We start from the raw sequence: 23,498 nt of genomic DNA, 5'->3' as shown, positions 1-23,498 counted from the left end.
TTTGAATGAAGCTCTTCAAGTTTTTATTTTCATTAAATACGTGGCTGCAATCATATCAATATCGCATGCAATAATAGAAACTCTTGTGATTAATACTGTACTGCAAAAAAAAAAATCAAGGTAGTGTCAAAGGAACAGAGATGAAACAAAAATACTTCTTTCTCTGAACGTGAAAACAATTCATTATTTGAAATTCACTTTGATGTCTGTTGTATAGGACATGTCTGCAGAGACTAAATTTGAAATTAAATCTGGGATGGCGAAATGTCAACCCCCTGGATGGCTGAAAAATGTGCTTCGGCCACAGAGGCAATGTAGGCTTCTCCACAGCACAGATCCATGAACTGTTGAGCCAGGATGTGTATATTTTTAATAATTTCCCCTAATTGATCCACTAGGCTATAGGTAGTTCGATTTCCTATTTGATTTGTATCTGATCGACAATTAGTGAAACCTTCTTCACCAACTAAAAAAAGTAAAATTAACGTCATTAATTTAACCTAAATGCAAGGAATATCGTCATTATTTCGCAGAACATGCAGAACTGAAAAAAATAAGGTTAACTGCTATCTGCATAGAAGCAGAGCACACATGCTATAAAACCTGAAGTTACAAGTATAATACAATGTAATATGTACACACAAAGTTGGAATTAGTTTTTACTATACAGAAGTTTTGGCAACATCACTTACAAAATATACATCTTTAGTTCCCAATAAAAAAATCTACTTCAAGAGGAAGTCATTTCAACGATCTCATTTTGCGTAAAACCTAGGAATCAACAATATAAATTGAGGATTTTGTTTTAAGTCTGTTATAAGAAAATATACTGACACCTCACCACAGTAAAACTTCCTTTCAATTGAAATTTCCGCAAGTTTGAATTAATCCCCAAATACTGCAAGCGTAGGCCTAGGAACGACGGTGGAGTAGAAACAAATCCTTCAAAAACCAGCGAGTGACTGTCCATTTTCAGACATCCATCACAGGCTTATTTTGTGTGCACGCCACATGTAAGTTTACTAATTGAGAGTAACTTGGAACAAAGAATAAAAAACAAAATATCTGTACTGACTGCTTTCAAAAGTACAGAATACACATATTACATCACTGGCAACTGCAGAGGCACTTTTTGAGTGCTAAGGACGGATTTATCAACAGTTAAAAGAACAATTCAAAATAGGACGAATGGACGGAAGCTTTAAGATTAAAACTGAGTTACGGTTATTTCAAGTCAACTGTAGACGATCTTCCACATAAATGTCAAGGGTGGCAAAATGCTGAGGAAGATAAGAAATAACTGATTTAAAGATCTGGAGAAATTTTAAACTTTGGTAAACTTTGTAATAGCCGCCACTTTGACAGAAAGACTGGTCCTGAATACAAATTGTCCACTAAATCTGGCAGATGCTCACACATTTAAGTACATGTGTTAATATTCACATTTTTCATCCTCACACAACAGAACGTTAGGGCCTCAATTTAGGAAAGCCCGCAGTTGAACATAACTGACATTTCATATCAAACACCCTCAGGAGATAAACACTTGTGATTTATCCAAAACCAAAAGAAATAGATTTGGAATGAGAAAGTGGAAAGTATACCAATCATTGACATTTTCAACAAAAAACAGGAATAAAATGTAAAAAGAGGACTTTTTATGTGACAAGTAAACCAAAGCCTGCGCATTTGTTAATGGCATTGCATTGTAAAATCAAAAACATTAACAAGTGAACATCTTAAAACCAGTAACACAAAAACCCAGAAAATACAAGCATGGTGGTCGTGACTCAGAATAAATTCACACTGTGCATTTCCCAACATCAAACAGTTGGAGTCCAACTGCAGACTGCAAACCAAAAACTCAGTACAGCATCAAGGGAGGGTCATTAACAGTGTATGACCTCATCTTAGATATCTTCTGCAGTCACAATGTTTAGCTTTGGTAGGATGAACATTACAGGAGGCTTGATACGGAAATGTATGTACATGTACATGTATTGCATTATTCTACGTGAAAGTAATCAGCTCGAGCAACTCGCTTAGATTCATTTCACCATTTACACAATTAAACAGCACACAGTTACCAATCGGGTAGTGGTTACAGAAAATAACCCATCAAATGCGCCCCCCCACCGACAAAATGTTCACTTTGAATGTCTTGAGTATTGACAAGAAATAGGTAAATTCATTACCATGTCAAAAATATGTACCATTAAATATAAATAATTCCCAAAATTATTGCTAACCAAAACACATATGGTCCACCTCTGAGCAAGTTGTGTACCTGATGTTACAGTACATGTACATTGCTGGACAGATGTACTGTTACAAGAACAGCTGAGAAATACAAATGCATGTAAACCATAAGTAAGTCTGTATACAATGTACATGAATGTCATGCAAGCACTCAATAAGTATTTAAAAAAAAACATTGTTACAGGCAGAAAATCTGGCAGCTATTAGGTATGTTCTAGTGCCCTGTACTCCAGTGGCTATGTGCAGCAACGCTTTCCTCAAAGTGACACCTGTGCATTGGTGAGCGCTCAGTTTCAGTGGGCAGTTTTTGAACAGATAAACAAAAGGACTAGAATTGGTGATCGTGACATGACATTCATAAAACCTCTCTTGAACTGTGTTCAACCATGCACTTCGTTGGAATTCACTTTAGTTCTCAAATGTGATTAATTGGGTTTCCACAATGATAACCTAAGGGCACACACATTGCAGTTTGAGCACTGATGTCCCAAGTGCAAAACATATTAGGCTTAACAGAAAATAATAATCAGATTTTACAAGTCACGTTAGCCTTAACCATGCTAGGCACGTGCTAAAAGAAAGGAAAATGGAACACTTGATGTGCTATGTCTGTATTTAACGATCAAGCTTTCTGTAAGCGAGATAGCACAGAGGTTAAAAGGCACAAGCTGCCCTTGGTAGACGACTAGTCATTTACAGCACGGACTGTTCCATTCTCGTGGATCAGTGGCGTACCCAACAAGCAACAGACACACCAGACAGCCACATGGAGCCACTCTCGTCATCTGACAATAGAGGGCGTCCTGTACCGGTGTACCTGGCTGTTTCCAGTCGGTGACGTGCTCAAGATGAAGTCAATGATGTCGCTAGTCCTGGTCGAGGTTGTCAACTCAGCACCACTGCATGGTTCTCACGCATTTCAAGTTGCTGTATGCAAACGGAGGGAACAGAACAATACGCCTGCATATTACATTTGAGCTAATAGGATAGCTTTATGTCAAATGTTTGAAGTCAAAGTCTTCACATTTGGGGAAGCCAGGGCCTGAGGGTAGTTCCCGAGTAGCCAAAAGAAGTACTGAAGTGCGATATGTTATTAGAAATGCTTCATATTCTACAGTCATGGATTATCCCTGCTCGTGCTAATTAGAAGAAATAACATCCCCAAGGCCACATGAATAGACATGCTTACCTTTAGTCTCAGTGTGTTGGATGTACCTCTTAGTCTTTGTGATTTTGTTGACCTGGAATGGATAGAGAACAATAACATTATCATAATCATGAACAAAGCAGCTGCAGTTAATTTAAACGACTCTCCCAACTGATGACCACTAATGACAGTTACACTTGAAACAAACACACCTACATCAGCATTTAGAAAAGATTTTGAGCTCTTAAATTTACTTGGATTTAAACATACTTCTCAAATGAAGCTTTTCAATCTGAGACCCCCTTTGTTTATTTTCATACAAAAGTGAGCTCATTAATTTCGGATTTAATCCACATTAAACACTCTTCTCAAGTAAAACACAAACATTTGAGCCCCATAAAAATCAGAGTTGGTCACCGGAACACAAGAACTCTCTACACAACACAATTTATATAGCCTTGAAAATACGCTCTTAGTGACAGAACAATAATGCCAAGGGAGTAAATTATTCACACATGCCTTAAACCTGACAAACAACTGCTCAACAACAGATTCACTCCAGTCTATTTATGCTCACACACAATCATACATGACATCTGGTTGTGCAGCAGAACTTTCTATTATTATACAAATCTGTGCAAGCCTGTGACAATGAACAAGAACATTTTCTGAACGGCCTGAGAGTGAATACCACATATCACACGGCATGCAAGGAAACTCTTGACGTGGAACAATGGAGGGCATGTAAGAACTGTAGGGATGTTGGCATTTTGAATCCAAAATCAAGCCTGCTTATATAGCAATCCAAAAAAATGCATCAGCAGCTTCATTAAAAAACAACCGTTCCAAAACCAAACACTCCTATCAATTGCCTGTACACTGTATCTGCTACCAGTTGCTTATTTTGCCCAGGAATTCAGAAGGAATTTCACCCAGACAATGTCATATAGAATTTCGGCTAAAGCGTATATGACCTCTGGCTTTCAATGTACAGAATAATGATTAGATTTACATGTATAATTGTTTTGACCAGCAGGTGCGTCTGTACAAACAACATAATATTTCTCATATTTTAAGGATTTACAGATGTACTGAAACCCTGAAGCACAAATGCAAATGATGGAAATACCTCCCGTTTAAACTTCAAATAAGCATGTGAAGGCCACAGACAACAGACGGCAGCCAAAAGCATATGTATGGCATATTGCAATAGTGTCTGGCTATCTCAATGAAGGGATTCTACAGACCATCAGCTTCACCTTAGAACTTGGCATACTTCATTTTGACATTCCTGAAATATGTTCAGCAACTGAGTAAACAATCACATTACCAGATGCTGCTTCGTTTAAAGGCGGAATACAGAGAAGCTTCAGAGCTCTGCCAACAATTTGGCAAAGACCACTTGGCCTGTCAAGTATTCTTCAAGGGACATATCTTTGGACCCTGGAAACCTTGGCAATGGCACTTTGTCTTTATCAATTTGTGAACAAAAGAATAATGTATCAAATTACAGAAAAAGTAGCTTGATGTGAAGGCCTTTTGGCTTGGCACTCTACATGTATGCGTTAGTTATATTAAATGGAGATGGTCGAATTCAAGGGGGCAAAAATGGAAATGTTAAATCTATCCTCTAACCATTTTAGTGTTTGAACAATTATTTATTTTCAATGAAGAAATTCATCAGATTTCTTCCAACTGACATTATGCATGATGTGTTGATTTATCAAAATCGCTATTTGCAAATTATGCTGATTTTTAGAACAACACTTTCAAAACCACCTTCTGGAAAGGCACCCACGAAGCTTCAGCAATAAAATCAAAACCTGCACATTCATGTTTTGCCACATCCAAAAACTTGACACAAGAGCAAAGGATGACAGACTTTTTTTTTTATCTTAGCTGGTCTCTGCCTGGCTGAATGAGCAGCAGCAGCAGCAGCATAATAAAGCCATGCAAAGGGGACAAGCCACACACGCACACATTCATGCCGGTCAGACCTACACTTGAGGCTGGGCCGTGCCACGCCCGGCATCGGCACGCACAAGGATGTATAGTTGGGCCTGTGAGACAGTTTCAGGGCCACGGTGGGCAGGCCTGGGGCCTTGTGCTTATTGCTGTGGGGTTAAGGGGGTGGGGGGGTTACAATTAGAGGGTGGTTAGTACAAGATGTTAACACAAGGGCATGTATATTTGCAGAGGCACTGAGCTCTGATGGAATTCTTTCTCGCAGTCTGCCCATTATGCACAAATCAGAAACCACGGATAAATTAATGACAAGTGAGGAGTGGAAGTGATTAAAACTTGGTATTACAGGTGACATGAAGGAAACATATTAATGATATTTACAATCACGTGAAAGCAATGTTTCTGAGGAAATAAGCAACTGATATAGAGTGTGTGAGCCTTGGGGTTCTTTTCTTCGAGGAATGTGCGCGATAAATGGTCCTCTTTTAACAGCAATGAAAACATAACAAACAGGGTCAAAAATAATCTCGGGTCTCTTTTTATGTCACGATACACTATTTTCAAATGAAAATGTGTCTGACAAGGTATGGGTTTACCTGACTTGACACAAAAGGATGCTATCTGCCCACTCCATATCTAAAACTTGACAACGAGATAATGTCATATAGTGCAGACAACTGAAAGCACTAGGTTTGTTTGAGGGGGGAGGAATTGTTAGCAAGTTAATATTTTCTTAAAGATCAGTCAATTGAAGGAAAGACCACTCAATGACATTGCTTATTTAATACTAGTTGGTTGAAAGAATTTTTAGTATGATTTTACTTTTTCAGTTTTGAATTAATTTCATTTTTGTTTCCTTCTTTTCAAATTTTCCATATTCAAAATTTTATTCTATTTAATTCCAGTACCACAAATGCTCTTTTATCCCAATGATTTCTAAAAAAGGAGAACAAAAATTATGACAAACACTACTTTTCTGCACTCGGAAAAATCCATTATCTGACTTTAAAAAGTTGCACGTTTTGAATTTTTACATTTCTCCTGAGGTTTAACTGGAGCAGCGACTTTTGAATTAAAAGTATCTTTCCTGAAGAACGTCCACTGATACAGATGTCATAACCAGACATCAATCAATGATTCCTTAAGGAGGAATTAACTCAGAATGACATTCCCTCAAACCCTCATCATCTGTGAACAATTTCTGAGAATGAAATTTTTCAGCACAGGCCATTGTATCTTCACAGATAGATAAGATTGCAATCACTGTTTGATTTTGATAAACGTATTTTTTGGTATCCAGGATCAAAGTCTCATTTTTCGGTTGGAAGCACTTGATATTCTCTATGGTACTTCAGAAGTCCAACACCTTGTCAGGCAGTAGTGGTGGTGAATTGCGCCCTCTTGTGCTTGGCCTTATCAAGGTAAGTTAATTCTTGAAAGTGTGATTTGTTGGTAATAATACGCAACTAAAGTGAATGCTGTGTTAGTATTTTAGAGAAATGAATGAAAGGTTTACTCAAAAATAAATCATGTGTTATTTTTTTTACACAATTTGCATCTATGCAAACCACCATGAACAAGAATGTCATCAAAACGTGCAGGTACCAACTGGATGGCCAAGCTATTAATTCACAACAGCAATACACACATTATTTTATGCATTAGATTAATGTTAGTTTTTCCTGCTAGTTACTGAATCAAAGAAAAAAGCGGGCCCTCCAAACCATCAAAATATTGTCATTTCTGACGGACTGTCATACGATAGCCAGTTTCATTATAAACTCGCTGTTTATAAAAATACAAATATACAGCATTATTAAAGAATGTGTTAATTTGGGTCACTGGGAAATAACTAAATCTTCAGAAAACCAAACTTTACCTTAGATAGCCGTCGTTCATGTTGGCACTTCCTAATCGCTCGACCCGCCCTACAGAGTGCTTGCTGCCTGCCGACCCCAGCTCAGGCCTGTGCAGGACGGGCGCCGGTCCCGAGACCACTGAGAGGTTGAGTGTGGCCGCACCGCCGGATGTGGGGCTCTGGGTGACACGGATCAGGTTGGGGAAGTTGTGGTTGCTACTGGCGCCGCCGATGTAGATGTTGGGTGGTGTGGCACACATGGCCACCGTCGTGAGATTGGTGGTGCTGTTGACTGCACCGATTCGCGGGTTGTGTCTTGTGTGATTCATAGCTGATGAGGATAAGAAATATTAACAAATACATGTAATTATTCTACTCAGGACACATGTACATATTGAATGTTTACCAAAGAAAGGGTACCTAGTCTATTTCCATCATACAAGACGCATGCAGGCTTTAACCACTGCAACTTTCAATTTTTGGAATATTTTAGCCACCCTTTCATACCCCACCAAAGAAAAGTATGGTGGTACAATCTGAAAGCTCAGGCATTATGCCAAATAGCCCTAAATATATGCAAGAGGGTAAATTGGTCTCTAATTTAAAGAGGACAATTTAATTACAAGCATTGGCTGTTTGAATCAATTGTATTTGAGTTGTACATACATGTAAAACTTTAATGGCTTCTTTTTCCAAAATTCTGTTGTGTATAATGAAGCTGATACATGGATGTGAAAATCATGGTAGGGAAAGGAAACTACACGTAGCTGAAATGTATTTTACTTCTACATTTTGCATCAGGCAGGCAAAGAAAGACACAGTTTCGTTATGCAAACCCAAAGTTCTGCCTGATGGAATACACTTCTTGGTATGGGTACTTACAGGGATCTCTTCTTTGATTGGCATTCGCACTGAGTATCCTTCTCTCCTGAGGGTGGTGCAACACAGCCCCGCTTGCGCAGTCCCCGCACCGCCAATCATTCTGACCCTGCGTGGTGGATGTTATCAACCTGCTGCCCCCGCCTGCGTTGGCCATGCCTCTACCCTCTGGGTCCAGCAGGTGCGCCAGGTGCTTCCACTCCACCTCGGGCACCACAGTGCTGGCCAGCCGGGCCTCACGACCCCCGGACGGGTACCCCTTCCTGGGGGCAAAGCGGTACCTCTGCTGGAGGGTGGTGGCGGCGGTGGGATTTGGGTTCTGGCTGAGGGTGGATTGCTGCTGTTGACTGTGGGTGGGGACGCGGCCATTTTTCGCCAGCACAGACTGCCACTGGCCACTGGTGACGTGGGCAGGAGGGTGGGGCTGCACACGCATGGCCGTTGATGAAGGCGCTGATATCTAAATGGACAATTGGACGGTGAGAGGGATGGTATTATCGCGGGACTTGAAGGAATTAGTATCAGAAGTATTTGGCTTTCAAGTTAACAGGTGTTTCTCTACTTTTCTGTTTATTAGTGTCCGTTATTATGTATCAAAAGTTAGTTAACCAAAGTACCAATGATGCTCTGAGCCAAATGTCAATGTGCTGCATGACTAATCTGGAGAAACTATGTATTACATGTACATATCATGTTAATGACATTTCCCACCGTTTTACACAAATAGTAAACTTTGATAGACCATAAATGTATTTTTCATGCAACTATTATTTCGATCATGTACACTTCTTAAGCCACACTAGAGGGCTAATTTCATGCATACAGATGCACAGCAACATTTATCCTATTCAAATTGATGGCAAACATGAAAGAATTACAGCTGCATGCCTTCAACGGATTGCAAACAATTATTCAAACTTTTGAAACATTATGGAAATGAATTTGCTGATAGTTATTTCCAAAATTTTCTTTGGAATTCTCAATGTTTTTCATACTCTCCAAAATGGTAATTTAATAGTTTTCCACGACATGTGACTTTCCTCAATTTGTCAAACCATTTTCATATTTCTCCTGAATTCCTGACATTTTTTTGATTTTTCCTAAACTGTAGGACAAAATAATATGACTTTTCCCCAACTTCCCGACTTTTTTAAAGGTTATTTTTTCTCACGACTTTTTAGAACCTCCAATCACCTGCTGTGTGAAAGATGAAGGCGGGTTATGAGCAGCATATGGGAGGTTATTGGGGCGTAGAGCATTGACATCCGGCGGCATGGTGATAGCCATGTGGTCACTGAAGGTCAGCCGGCTACTCTTACCAGACAGGTCCTGGAGCTCATGCTGAAGGAGACAGCGGGAAAGATGAGGCAAGACAATGATGAAGGTGATTACGGATGAGGAATGGGTAAAGGATGGGTGCAAGAAAGGCGATGAAATTGGTGCAATGATAAAAACCACAGCAAGCAGTAACAAAGCAATCTTTCACTGCAGGTGCTTTTAGGCAAGGATGAAAGTGAAGTAGCAGTCAAATTCGTCCTATTCTTTCTACTATGTGGTTTCAAAGACTGCGCTTTGCAACTTGGACAACATACATGTTGGAGAATGATCTCCTCAGTGCTGCAGACAGATAAAGATCCCTGACTGGAAGGAATGTGAGAAATGCGCTCACTGGACGTTGAGTAATAGTGAAAAGGAAACGTTTGGGGTAAATTGGTCATCTGCAAAAGGCCGGTCCTCTGCAAAAGACTAGTCATTGTGACTTTACACAGAGGCATGTCAAAGGCTGTGGTGAGTATTTGCTGCCTGGAAGACTCAGTCACTGCTACATCCAGACAAAGCCAAAAGTTATCAAAAAGCATTCTGAACACATGTAAAAGACTGTAACTCCTAATTATTTTTGATACACACTTCCTCTTTGTGTTCCTGATCTGAATGAGTGGTACTGAATTTTTTTTAAGCAGATGAATATGTGCGAGGTAATGAAGAGGGTAACTACTGAAGAATATCTTAGAAAGTTTTGGTCCTGAATTTGTTTATAAGAGTGAAGTCTATTGAACTGCTACCATCAGCTTGAATGGAAAACTTTCATAAGACTTTGATACCTCACTAATTGACTGCAGAGTCTCCACACTATCCCGCTTTTTCATAGCACTATCCAGATCAACATCCTCCTCTGTCAGTCCATGGAACACCTGGGATCCCAGGGGTGGGTGTGGCATCAAGCCCTGAGGGGGATGGGGTATAATCTCCCTAGCTTGTTTATCATTCCTTTGCCTAACGTGTACAAAGCGCTTACTCCTGCCTATGCTGTGTACAGTCAGTGGTTCCTGGCAGCCGGCTGGCCAGCATATAACCTTGTATTTGGACCGAACCCGGCTGCCATGTGAACCCTGGATAATGATCTGAGAGGAGCCTGCCGAGTTGTTGTGGGACCGGCTAGCCTGAGCGGCTATGGCTGAGGGATCTTTGACAAATACGTCATTTATCTGGGCCTCATTGTTGGCCAGGTTGATGCTGTATGTGTACACCTCCGACCACTGGGCGCTGGGCTGTCCCAGCTTACGGGACTCGGCTTGGGGAGGGTGAAGGTTGGAGAGGGGTTTAGGGTTGGTTGACTGGGATCGTAGGCCAGGAGGGGTTTCAAGGTGGAGGAAAGCATTCATCTGGTGAGCTACTCTACTGGTGCAAAGACGGCGGGTGCAGAGGTGGGAGGGTTTATTGTGCTCTACAAGTGCCTTAGATGTGCAAGGAAGGAAAGGGAAGAGAGCTAAGTTAAAAGCGTCAAGTTTGGTCAGTAGCAGGCAGAGAAAGAGAGGTGTTAATTATACATGAATGCTAAATTTCTAAACTGAAAACACCATGCCAATAATTCAAATGGACTAGCGACAATCTTTACAACAAGGTTGATTTCATAAGAACATAAAACATGCATTTTATCTTGGACCAAAACAATCTTTTTACAATATTTTAATTCCTCAATCTACTCAAATTTCAAGAATCAACAACTATTTCAAATGCAAAATGATTTCTGATTTCTTGTGACACACTTTGATATACAGTGGACCGTCGCTATAACGAACATGACAGGGTTCACACAAAATGTTCAGTGTACCAGTTGTTTGGTACAGTGATTTTCAGTCACGGACACAATTTATAATGTTCGGTATAGCAGTGTTTGTTATAGCGAAGTTCCACTGTACATCAAGATTTTCAAATTCAACTGTGTTCCTGCAATAAAATATGCCAAAACAAACAGGATGGGAACGAAGTAAAACCAAGCCATGAAATGATCACAACTAAGCCGCTTCGCACACTGCCACACACAGCACACACCTACACCCCCACCCCCACCACCAACGCCAACCCAATGACCTACTTACATTAGCCTGTCTCTCGGCATTCTTCATTACCCCAACTGTGCCGGGTGTGCAGTGTAGTAACCTGTAGACGTGTTCCACGACCCCCAAACCTCGGACCAGGTTATCGCGCTGGAGCAGAGCGCTGACCCTCTCCAGTTCCTCCTCCTCCAGAATGTCCGTTGGCTCTTTGGTGTTAATAAACTCGTGTTCTTGCTTGACCTGCAGTGTGCACGAAGAATATGTCACTTGATGTTGCACGTAAGTTGTTAGACATCTGACCCATACTTAGTTTATGAGAAGATGAATACATAAACAGAGGGACCATAGTACACATTTCTTTTGTATTTGTAGTAGGTAAATAACCCTTTCGCACCTCAACAGTTTGTTATGATCACTCTGCATTCTCCTGCCAATTAAAGAAGCAGTCTAATTGTATAAAAGGCACTCAAAATGCAACAATGAAATGTAGATGTCCAATTTTGACCCGAAGTTTTACCTCGGTTTGTGAGTTGGATTGGTTGAGACGTTTTCCGTAGGCTACCCTGGGTATAGTGACTCTACTCCGCCGTTTAACCTTCTCTCTGCCGGGACTTTCTGGTCTAGTCCCTTCGGGGTCTTTTCTTTCTGTTGGTTTCTTCCTCAGCATCATTTCAAGTTTTTCTTGTTTCAGCCGGAGCTCTTCTCTTTGTTGTCTTTACAAGTAATTAAAGAAACATCGAAATTTTCTTTACGGATGGAAAATTGGAAAAGCGTACATCATTTAATAAAAAAGTACAAACGTGGCACAGCAACACACTGATGGGTTCATTAGGGAATTTAAGTTCCAAAAAGCCGCCAGTGGATGCCACTTGCAAACAGGGGTTTAAGACATTAACATTAGAAAAGGAGACCAACAGACAGGGAAAGAGAAAACATATTAAAGTTTAAAGAAATATTTTGCATATACAACATCTGCATAAATTTGTTGTCCGTGAAAGCTGGATAAACCTCATAAAAACTTAAAATAAAGGAATAGGGAAGCTAAAGGACTCTGTGCCTAAACTTTTCCATTTGCTGCTTTCAATGAAAAAGTGAAAATCTTTCTCCGATACTTTAACCTGTATTGATAACACTCATTTTATTTCAGAAAAAAAAAACATGTAGCTATTATATAAGCTGGTTTTAGTAAACAAAATAAAACATTATCAAAACTGACGAAGAGTTTCTTCTAAATCTTACCTGGCGCATTCTCCCCTGGCTTTGGAGGCAGCTGTTTCTTGGAACAGAGAGCCGCTATGCTGGAAGTATCTGTCATATTTCTCACTACCTTCTCTGGGATAAATCCTAGTGAAACCGCCTATGTGTTCGTCTTCATATTTGATCAGAGTGTCTTGAATTGTCGCCAGTGACTCAAGAGATTCCTCTTTCCTATTCCAAGGAAATGAAAAACAAATTTAAAGTACAACAGAACTATGGGTAATTCTAGATATTAGGAGTACAAAAGTGTGACATTTTTGTGTCCCTGTTACATCTGACCTTTGTTATTTGACATGGAAACCTCACCGGAATGGATTTCAAACTATTACTATTTGTTTGGCAGGTAATTTGCATTAATTTATCAATCTTGGAAATTAGAAAGTACGTTCTGAACTTGTAAAATCATACAGGATCACCAAAAAATGGACCCCTAATTTCTGGAATTACCGCTATACAATGAAAAAAGCTTCAAAGAAAGTCATTTATTCACAAGTCACAAATAGCTAAAGAGAGAAGTCTTGACTAATGCTCATGCACCGTACACTTGACAGTTTGATGGAAGTTTTGCAAAAGTTTTAGCGCTCAACATCTTTGTACAGCCCGTGACAATTTAATTTTTTCTCTGTATCATGTCAATGTGAGACAAACTAAGCACAGCCAATAGGATGCAGCAAAGGTATATTTTATTTTGGTACTGAAAAGACACGGCAGGCTTACTTGGGTTCTTTCTTGCCCCTGTGAAGCAGTCTGTCCTTGACTCGCCTCCTCTCCTCCTCCAGACACTTCTTGCGATCAAACGGCGTCAGATTGATAATGTTCATGGTGTCAAAGAGGAGTCCCTCCTTCACCTCTTTGTCCAATCTGTGATCGGTGTGAAAACTGGGGGATAGGTTCACCTGGAAAGGAATTACAAGAACAATTTAGAAAATGTGCAAAAAAGATTTAACAATCCAGAAAAGGGGAGGAATATGTTGGGTTGACTGTTTAAACAATCGTTCATCTTCATCACTTTTGCTGGTGCTCAACTGCATGGGAGGCAAATGAAAATACAACTGGATTCAAGAAAAGACAATTTATGCCATAATCTCTTGTAGTTAAAATTAAAATTCTCATGGTGTGATCTAAGCTTCTGTGCATTTAACAGGTAACAGAGGTAGTCAATATGAGATGAAAAATGCAACCAGCATTTGAATGTTTCATGGCTGATCCTATTTTAAAATAATGAGTTTTCTGAATTTTGCACATCCCACAGCAAGATGCCTAAAAAATTCAAGTTCAATTGAATATCAGCCAACATCTACCAAGACTAACCTCCAGCAGCCAAGCCTTTAGCTTCTTGTCCAGCATGATGTCAAAGCCCAGCACCTCAAAGCAGCTGCTGCCCTTGTTGTTGTTGATGTTGGAAAAGCAGGAGCGGTAATTGTGCTTGAGGATGGGATGGGCCGAGATGAGCGTCTTGATGATCACGTCGTACATCTCCTCCCAGATGGCTTCCGAGTCGTAGCCGTTGTCATCAAACCATCTTTGCAAGGTGCTCAAACGTCTGGATGAGATTGAAGGGAAACATGGGAAGGTCTGGTGTCACATTTGATTTTACTGAAAGAGGATTGGTCATCAACCGATGGTTGGAAACGGCACCTGTAACAAACGTCCTGTCACACACTGTGCTCCAGAATTATTATTTACACAGTTGCAGCCAGAGAAGATCTAGATGACTAGATCCAAGCACGACTCAGAATGTGCATTTTTCTCAAATGGAAACGGTGTTGCGTGGACGCTGTTTAACAAGCGTTACTACAAAATTTGAACCATCTTGGAACATGGTCAGTTTGAATCGGAAATGCACCATGTTCCCAGAAGCACTTTTAATTTGTGGGTTTTCTCTGGAGTGATAGGCTGCCCCAGTGATCTGACCGGATGAGAATTTGAACACTGGATTCACCAACTCATACAAATGCTCACCTTTTACTGCCTTTTTCCTCATCTCTGATGAAGTCAGCACTGTGTTTGTTGATGGCGTAATTTGTTAAATGCATATAGACGTCATCCTGTAACAAAGAACCTCATGGTTGTTTCAAGGCAATTTCAAAGAGATGGTCAATTAGTGACATCAGAACAAGTCACTGCAGATGTTCTTGTATGTCATTATTTGAGTACAGTCAAACTCTGATAATGCGAGAACTTTCAATACAATGTTCTGCTTATCACAAGGAAAATTTCAAGTCCCAAGTCTTTGTATTCTTTGCATTCCAAGACTAATAATAACGGATTCACATTAGAAAAAAAAAGGGAACCTGTACAGTCTCAAGGACCTTGTTGTAAAGGTGTTCGATTGTACATGTACTTGACACTTCCATAATCCATTCATACATCAAGTCTTATCCGATTTTAAATGAATACTTTGCCTTTAGTTTTTACTTTGCGGGATTCATTTATTTATGTATTTAGTTACCCTGGAGAGACCTCTCAGGGGTGCCCAGCAATTAAAAATCGTTAAAAACAGTAAATATGTACAATGATATTAAAAAAAGTAAACAACAAAATAGCAAATGTTCATCTTTGATCCTGACATCCTATGACTTGCAACAATTCCCAAGTCAGCCAAAACACTAATCCCCGTAACAAGTATGCCTGGTGGTAGCTGGGCCCTCATTACAACATTTGTCAAATCAAGCAAACTTTAAGTGTTGGATTTCAGGGATTTCAGGTTGGATTATGGGGAAGTTGTGACGTGTTGAGCTACCCACCAAATTGCTGTTAGTTGGCTCTGTGTATTTAACCGTAGCAAACCGAGCCAGTCCATCCTTGTAGACGTACACCCTGAGGGGATCGCATGATGTCACTACAACGTAGACGCGAAGATCCACCTTAAACCCATCAATCAAGAACGGCTGCCAAAAAAACCCAAAATTAAATCAAGTGTTTACAATGAACTTGTTTTTCAGTATGATTCAACAAAAGCTCTTTATTCATTTTTTTTAAAAACGGCACTTAAAGGTGCGATGGTTCAGTTATACACTTCAGCTTCTGACCAATTGCAGACCTACATCTTGAGACATTAGGGATAAATCATGGACCATGTGATGGGTCTGAAACCAGGTGGTCCATCTCTCTGATGCAACGTTTAGCTAGAGGAGTAGGTACATGTATGCGGGGCATCTTTTGGAAAACCTAGGCTACTTCAGACTCCCTGTTATACGCAAAACCATAGAACCTCATCTACCTGAAAGCCCTGTTTTTAAGTCACATTTGGACACTCAATTTTCGAAAATATAATATAACATTGAAAACATCTCAAAATGAATCTCTGAAAAAAGTGAAGCACATCAACTCCAGAATCACTATAACATTGTCAGATGCAAAATTTGCCACCCCAATCTGACATTATAAAGAAGAGGGGAGTTTCCAAATGATCTTCATCTTGACTTAAATATTCAGCTTCATTAATTTAATCCTCTGCATTGCGACCGTCCGACTCCATGCCGCATCTTTTCCAGCTAGACACTTCAAATTGTGTACTACAAGGCCAAAGTTTTCAGTGTTTTCATTTAGTTTCAACAGTTACTGTTTGAATGTGATTTCGGAGCTTTCCATAGAGAGCCAAAAGGAAACTAAGGCCGACGTTTGGATAATGACCACAACACTGAGCCCTACCTTAGTCAGGTACTGTTGGCACACCATGTGCTCTCCTGGCTTGATGTCTTTGGGGTTCTTTGTGATGGCAATGCCCTTGCCCTGGCATCCGCTCTCTGGCTTAGTGATGTAAGTCTTGTTCTTTTTGGTTCGACAGAAGGCTTGGAAATCACCGTAGCTGGAATAAAAAACATTTAAACCACCACATAAATCACTCCATCATATAATTTCCATGTGGAATAATTTAAAGGGCATATGAATAACAGTAACTGTCCTGATGATTTCAGGACAGCAGGAACTACTTTTGAAATTCTGCGAACTAAACCACACCATTCATTTCTTTTGACAAAATTCTCTTAATAATGGCTTAAAAATGGCTGATCATTTTTGACTCAAATTATCAACATTACAAACCTCTAATTCCACTAAAGATTTTCTAGAATTATTAACCAAACTGTGAGGGTCATTTGACTCAAACATTATAAATGCCAAGCAAATATGAATTTCTGAAAGAACAAATGCTCCAGTGGGCAGACCCTTTGAAATTCAAAGAATCTTCAAACAGTTTGTCCACATACTCTGCAGGAAGCACCCAAGTGCGGGGGAAGATGGCATACTCCTTTGGAAACAACTTGAGCATTCTGGTCAGGTTCCGTCCCAGCAAGTCCTTCCGACAGATCTCACCCATACCAGGGAAGTGGTTCACTTTCTGCTCAGATAAAGAGAAATTACCACAAGTTCAGAATCTTGTTAATGGAAACACACCTCTCAAAACAGAATACACCAAAGCATCAAGTATTAAGCTCGCTTATAAACATCTGTGCAATGAGAATCTCATTTTAAAAAATTTACAGCTGACAAATTGCCTACAACCAATTCAATAACCCAGACACTTTATCAAACACTTTCCATTCTTAAATGGGCAATTTGATTTGCTAACTTGGACAAAAGTGTTTCACAGCATGGTTCTTCATGGGCAAGGATTTTCCTACCAACACTTGTTTGTTTCAAGACCTTGCTGAAAATTTTCAGATGCCCTCTGAAGCAGTGCAGTGTAGCTGCCATCCCATCCGTTACAAAGTGTTAGTCCAGTAGAAAAGGGTCTTTTAACAATGTTCCAAATACTCTGGACCATTCCTGCCATCTTACCTGGAATCTCTTCATTTCCATGACCCTTTCCAAAGACACCGTGCAGTCAGTCCACAACAGGGTCCAGTCCTCATCATCAGTTACCTCCTTCATGCCAAACTTCCTGGCCATGCGCTTGACTATAAAAATGCAAACAAATGCAAATACTTTGCACAAACTGCACAGTACAAATGAAACATGTGACAGGTGCACACCGCACAGGTGTTTGTAAGTAGTAATGAGTGCTACTGAAGGAAACAAAATGATTGCAGGTGTTTCAACTGGAAGAATCTAACAAGAATAAGCATGAAAATGTTTTCCCCAACTGATACATGTACCAATATAAACACACAGTTTTGTACATAACTTAATGACAACAATATGTGTGTGTGTGTGAAACATACTTCAGAGAAATTGTATTAATAAGATTGATGAAGATGAAATTTTAGACTTACCCGAATCATATTTGCAACCACTTAAGTTTATGCCAATAAACCTATACATGGTAGAAAGAGTGAAAATAAAGCAATTCATTAATATCAAAAAGTTAGACAAAGGAGCAGTGACTGCAGATAATTAAAGAAATTATTTACTATATTCATGAAAGCTAGTTTTCTTAAAACAAAGCACTCACTGATTAAAATAAGTATGGGCTCTGCTCCCACAGTAAAATGATTTGTGGGTTTGAACATTCTTGAATATAGCAGGGAAAGAGCCTCACAAGTCTTTACAGAAAAAATGAATGGGGAAAAAAATTCAAATTTCTGCCTTAAATTCACATTTAAAAATACAAGCACATCACATAAGTAATGCCCGTTATAACAATGCTTGTTATGAAACACACGGTGGTTTGGGGAGCAAAACTGACAATCTTACTTCTTTTTCTTCTTTTTCTTCTTCTTTCCTGTAGATGACTGGACCCTTTCCTTTGCTTCCCTTTCTTCTACCTTCTCCTCAGGCACATCCTCTGCCCCACTGTCTCCTCCTTCTCCTTCCACCTCCTCTTCATCTTCCACATCTTCTTCCTCCTCCTCGTCATTCTCAGGCTCTTCATCCTGGTATTTGGGTTCGTCTTCCAGCAGCTCGTCATACTCCTCAATCCCTTTGTTATAATTGTCTGTCCTGCGTGGGGGCCTGAGGTTTGGTTGGGGAGTTTGCTGTACAGAAGTCTGTACGGCTCCTGGGATGGTAGTCTGGCCTTCGGTGCTGTCTGCATGTTTCTCCACCATAGTGCTGGTGCACAGATTTGTGCAATGAGAGCAGACTACATGTAGGTTCACAAGAAGGGAAAGTTGGGATTAAGGTCTGTATCCATTCCGACTGGAGCCTGGACAAGTATACATGAAGGAAAAAAATACAGAATTACAACAGTTGTCTAAAGGGGAAAACTGAAGCACTGTGTGTCTATAAACCTTCGCTTTAGTGCACACACAATGTAACTATATTACTAAAATCATGAGACACCACCTCAACATTTGTCACACATGTACATGTATTCATATGTTACTGGCCACTGAAATTTCATAATGCTCAAAACCAATTAAGGTAATGCTAACAATGTTCCTCACCAACTTGGGTAATATAAATGTGACTATTGATTCCTCCAAATGCTAGTCAACGTTTTGTAATGGAATTACTTCTTGATGTACATGTACACATAAGCCAGTAAGATCAAAGATGTCAAGGCCCACACAACTTTTTTTTAGTACTTAGCTACCTTCACATTCCTAAATAAAACTCAAACTTATTTACATTCATACATAAAGAAACCGATTTCTTCAACAGCTTCTACGAAAAATCCAATGATTCATCAGATCTACATTGCAAAAATCTGATCTTCACCTCACATGTAAATAGTCATAACCTTTTCTTGATTTTCTCAACCTTTTCCTTGTTCCCTCAACATGTCTCATGTTTGAAAGACAAAAATCTGTCTTCATCCATGGAGTTCAAGGCTAAGAAACAGAAACATACATTTACTACAATTCCTAGTGAGTGTGTGCAGAGGGCGTTGAGAGTCAGGTTACTTACATGTACACGTACCCTAAAGGTACATGCATAAATTACTTTCAATGGTAACTCAACCACACAAAGAAAGGTTTAATTTCAGTGAAGTTGATCATGGGGTCACGACACGGTATTACATGTCTTTTCTTATTTTACTGTTCAGGAGAAATTCTACTTTTTCTCTCCTAAATTCAACAGAACGCTGACAGCCATGTACATCATGTGAATTCTTTGAGAATGCGATGAAAACACTACTTGGTTAAAATGAGAGCATTCATTCAATTGTTCAAGCCCCTGCTTGAGCACAAACAACTTTGCACTGTGTGATCGAGGTCAAACTCCATGCATGGTGCGAAATAAACTACATATTACATGCACACACATACATGTACATCTTCATTCCAAAAGATGCACATTATGAAATAAGACATGGCGTTCTCTCAGTAAACCAGAGAACGTGACCATCTGCACTTACATGTATAAGCATGTTTATGGAATAGCACTCTGGCCAAATAACACAATATGATTAATGGCACCAACTCAAAAATTTTTTGGCCTTTTTTTCACGAAAAGAAGATCAGTACCTAACGTTATGCCTACTCGTTGCAAGGTAAATGATCACACTTCCGAGTTTTAGCACAAACAATGAATATTTATAGAGTGTTTACAAAAAAATGGGATTTTTGTACTTCATTTTAATTTTCATGACAACAACCATTCTTTTCAAAGGTACCAACAATCATTTAAGTTTCCACTGCTCAAAAACAAAAATATGAGAGTCATGTTGGACACAGGAATGGAACATTTCTGAAGTACTTTATACAATTTAAGTTTGAGACATGATTTCACAAGAATTCACAAACAAGGCTACTTTGTGTGAGTTGCAGGCAACTGCTTAGTATTAAGTCGCAGCCATACTAACACGCTTGATAGCTCAGTACCATCTACTGTAGGATGTGGAGTGGTTCAGTATGGTTGACACTTTTTGCCTTTTTTCATCTCATTTTGCCTGTCAAACATTTCTTTCTTACATAGCCAGCACTGAACTGATATTGTATAAATGTATTTAACTTCCATTAGCAATTAAGACATGCAGCACTGGTCCCCATGCCATCAGCACAAGACCACAGGTTCAAATCCATGCTTAGTTCCTATTGTTCCCTACCCCAAAGGGCACAAAATCACCCTATTACTAAACTGAATGCTAAGATTACATAAACCTTTTTGAAGTTCGCAGCGCATCATGCGCTTCGATGAAAAACAAGCAATGAATTGTATGCACAACCCTATGAGAGAAGTGTACCTGCAAAACTTTGAGCTGTTTTTATTTTATTACATGCACGTATTCCAATTCAAGCCATCCTCTTTTTGCACATTGTCACATAATAGATTGAGATAAAGATATCCACAAACTTTGCATTTTAAAGCTCCAACCAGAAGCAAAACTTAAGGCATCCTCCCCAAGAACTGCACTTTTTGTCTTGGACTAAGGTTCTGAATATTATGGAGCTACTACTGGTCAAACAGAATCACGACTTGTGGCTCATTAATCCAGCAGTGAGCAATCATGTTCATTTCTGTCTAGATTGACGGGGCTTGGACAGCTAAACCGTTTGCCAACTCAAATGGGAACACCTCAACTGTTGAGACAACTTGACAGGTGGGCAACTCAACCATCTGTACCTCAAACAGACAGACAAATTGATCACCGAGACAAGTTGATTGAGATTGATAATGAGTGCGCTTGCGCTTTGAAGTCACATTGCCCACATCTTTTCTCCAATTTAAAAATGAGGAAGGACTGGGGGACAGATTTACCATCTCTCATACTGACAGACAAGCTACTGATCATCAGTGCGTTCAAGGCTCCAGTGCACTGTGCCACCATGCATGCTGCATTAATTGCCATCATGGTCATGCACTGTGAGAGCGACTCAGATCGACCAATTAAATTTTGGTTTCAGTGAGGGCACTGTTTATTTGGAAACTCATTTTCTTATATAGGAAATTGTGATTAAAATTCATCTTTTTTGCACACTGTAGCTCCTCTATTTAATTTCCAATTTCAAATTTTAATTTTTTGAAATTTGAAATGAAGCCAGCATTTGATTCATTGAAATAAGGCACAAATACGTGTAAGAACAAAAATTTACAAAAATATGCATTTTGAGGTTTTCAGTTAAACTCCACACTCATTTTTGTCTACAAAAGTCACAGTTTGCTCTGCATCACACGTGCAATTATTTCTCAAAACATCCCCCCTTCAAATCGATTTTTCTTTGTGTTGCAAAGTCCAATCAAATCCAAATTTATATCAAAATAGTTATGACATCCTCTCCAAGATCACTTCAAAAATAAGTTAAACTACAGAAAAAATGTTCAATGAACATTTTATCCTCCCTACATCATTATTTTAAATTCAAACAAGTCATATCCTCCCTCTCCATGCACACAACCACCGCAGTGCAAAATAGTTTTTTACACCGTATGGTGGACTGTACTCTTGTGGAAGAAGAGAAGACATCTCCCAGTGCCCCACTGCCCCCGACAATTAGGCCTAGCATTGGGCCCCACCGTAAGCCGTGGTACTACGGCAGTGCTCGAGCCTTCAATGTTGACAAAACAAGATAGCCTACACATTAGGCCTTTAAGGGCCAAACTACAGGACTTTTTGAATACTTAATAATGAAGAGTGTACCTCACCTAAGTTGTGATAAATTGCATGGCCATTTCAAGACGAAATGATGGTGCTTATAATTAGAAAGGACTATGTTTTAAAGTCCATCTCCACTTGTTCCGCAGATGCTGTTGACATCGATCATGTCGATCAAACTCCTCAAAATGGCGGCGAATCGGCGAATCGCAAGTTGTATAGTATTCCGCTAAACATTAAAATCCCTGGGTAGTTAAGCTTATATCAAGTATTTGAAATGAAATTTATTTTTTGCACATTGGAATATTATTGGAATGAATAATGGTGACAAGTTTGATTCCTAGGTCCACATTTCGGTTTTCGTTTCGCTAGTATAGTCCTATGTTTTAAATCCTGCGGAGCGATCGTCTCTCGTAAAGTTATACGGTCATAACAAATCATGCAACGCGGGGCAACGCAAAAGCGTGTCATTTTGATTGGTCAGTCGGTTGCTCTGGTGAGGTCCGCTGAAACGTTTGTCGTCTGCTCCAAATTGAAGCTCAGTTACCCAAATGTACACAAATTATGGATGATTTTTGTTTTGTTTTTAGAAGCATGTTACCGGGAGATTCTGTTTCTAATAAAGAATACTTTTCTATTAGAAAAGCGGCGGAAAACATTTTGGTCATATTGCGGCACTAGCTGACAAACTCGTGGTTTTTTTCCCATAATCCTCGTAATCATGTCTTTTTACAAGCTTTTTGAAGAAAGAGAAATTCCCCTCAATCTTTTTCCTTCTCGGCCGGTAACACTCTCGAAAAATTCAGTTGAGCTTGACTTTTCACTAAGGCAACTAAAACTTAAGGGTCAGAATGTACCTACAATATCACAGCAACGAAAATTTATGTTTTCTTACCTTGTTTGTGAAGGTTTCGGGAATGCATAGTTTTCTAATTTAAAGTGGTCACATTTAAAAACATCGGACCAAACATTACCTGCTTATCGTTCCAGTGACGTTCTCAAAAGGCCACTACACTGCAGCAGGTTCCTAAAATATTCCTATGACTAAATGCTTCATAATCAAAGGCGGATCCAGGCGGGCCGATGGGGGAAGGCCCCCTCCTTCCCCCAAAAGAGAGCTAACTTATTATCATCATTTTTTAATAATGAGAACAAAGCGAATTGTTTTAGCCTGAATCATTTTCCATTAGCACATTTAAATGATTGTTCACGATTCACTTCGACTTCAATACATAGAAGATGAGTCGGTGATTTTTTTTTAAATCGATGGGACCATATATTCAGTATTGGCTTAAATCCAACTAGAGGGCCTCTTTTTCGAGATTTAACAGCATCAATTGCTCCCAAACTGCTATGCTGCCCGTCCTCTCAACC

The 23,498-nt window shown here is 39.6% G+C and overlaps 1 protein-coding gene across 4 annotated transcripts; it reads right to left on the bottom strand.

Moving 5' to 3' along the window:
• LOC110987786 (tubulin polyglutamylase ttll6-like) lies at positions 1 to 22,333 on the bottom strand. 4 transcript variants are annotated; one of them, XM_087136931.1, is made up of 20 exons: positions 22,175 to 22,333; positions 18,341 to 18,791; positions 17,920 to 17,960; positions 17,486 to 17,604; positions 16,915 to 17,045; positions 16,358 to 16,514; positions 15,451 to 15,594; positions 14,666 to 14,751; positions 14,015 to 14,246; positions 13,421 to 13,599; positions 12,686 to 12,874; positions 11,964 to 12,159; positions 11,489 to 11,686; positions 10,211 to 10,843; positions 9,303 to 9,449; positions 8,112 to 8,568; positions 7,251 to 7,560; positions 5,408 to 5,520; positions 3,449 to 3,500; positions 1 to 3,186 (listed from the first exon to the last, which is right to left on the bottom strand). In XM_087136931.1, exons 2-19 carry the CDS (start codon positions 18,691 to 18,693, stop codon positions 3,478 to 3,480), a joined length of 3,708 nt encoding a protein of 1,235 aa, XP_086993057.1. In that variant the 5' UTR covers positions 18,694 to 18,791; positions 22,175 to 22,333; the 3' UTR covers positions 1 to 3,186; positions 3,449 to 3,477. The 4 variants fall into 4 exon arrangements, with proteins under 4 accessions (XP_086993057.1, XP_086993058.1, XP_086993059.1 ...); XM_087136932.1 differs by lacking the exon at positions 5,408 to 5,520; XM_087136933.1 differs by lacking the exon at positions 9,303 to 9,449.
• Between the last annotated feature and the right edge of the window lie 1,165 nt (positions 22,334 to 23,498).

The sequence above is a fragment of the Acanthaster planci genome, linkage group LG05 (assembly GCF_054643075.1).
Source record: "Acanthaster planci isolate LZ-2023a linkage group LG05, COTS_SCS, whole genome shotgun sequence".
In the NCBI taxonomy this organism is placed as follows: domain Eukaryota; kingdom Metazoa; phylum Echinodermata; class Asteroidea; order Valvatida; family Acanthasteridae; genus Acanthaster; species Acanthaster planci.
This window is presented reverse-complemented; position numbering and strand designations above follow the sequence as displayed.

Excerpts from the sequence above, each read along its gene's own strand:
- LOC110987786 (XM_087136931.1), bottom strand. The coding sequence starts at position 18,693 with ATGGTGGAGAAACATGCAGACAGCACCGAAGGCCAGACTACCATCCCA. Across the intron at positions 11,687-11,963 it reads AATCCAACTCACAAACCGAG|GTCAAGCAAGAACACGAGTT; the intron begins GTAAAACTTCGG and ends TGCACACTGCAG. Across the intron at positions 3,501-5,407 it reads GGCACGGCCCAGCCTCAAGT|GTCAACAAAATCACAAAGAC; the intron begins GTAGGTCTGACC and ends TATCCATTCCAG.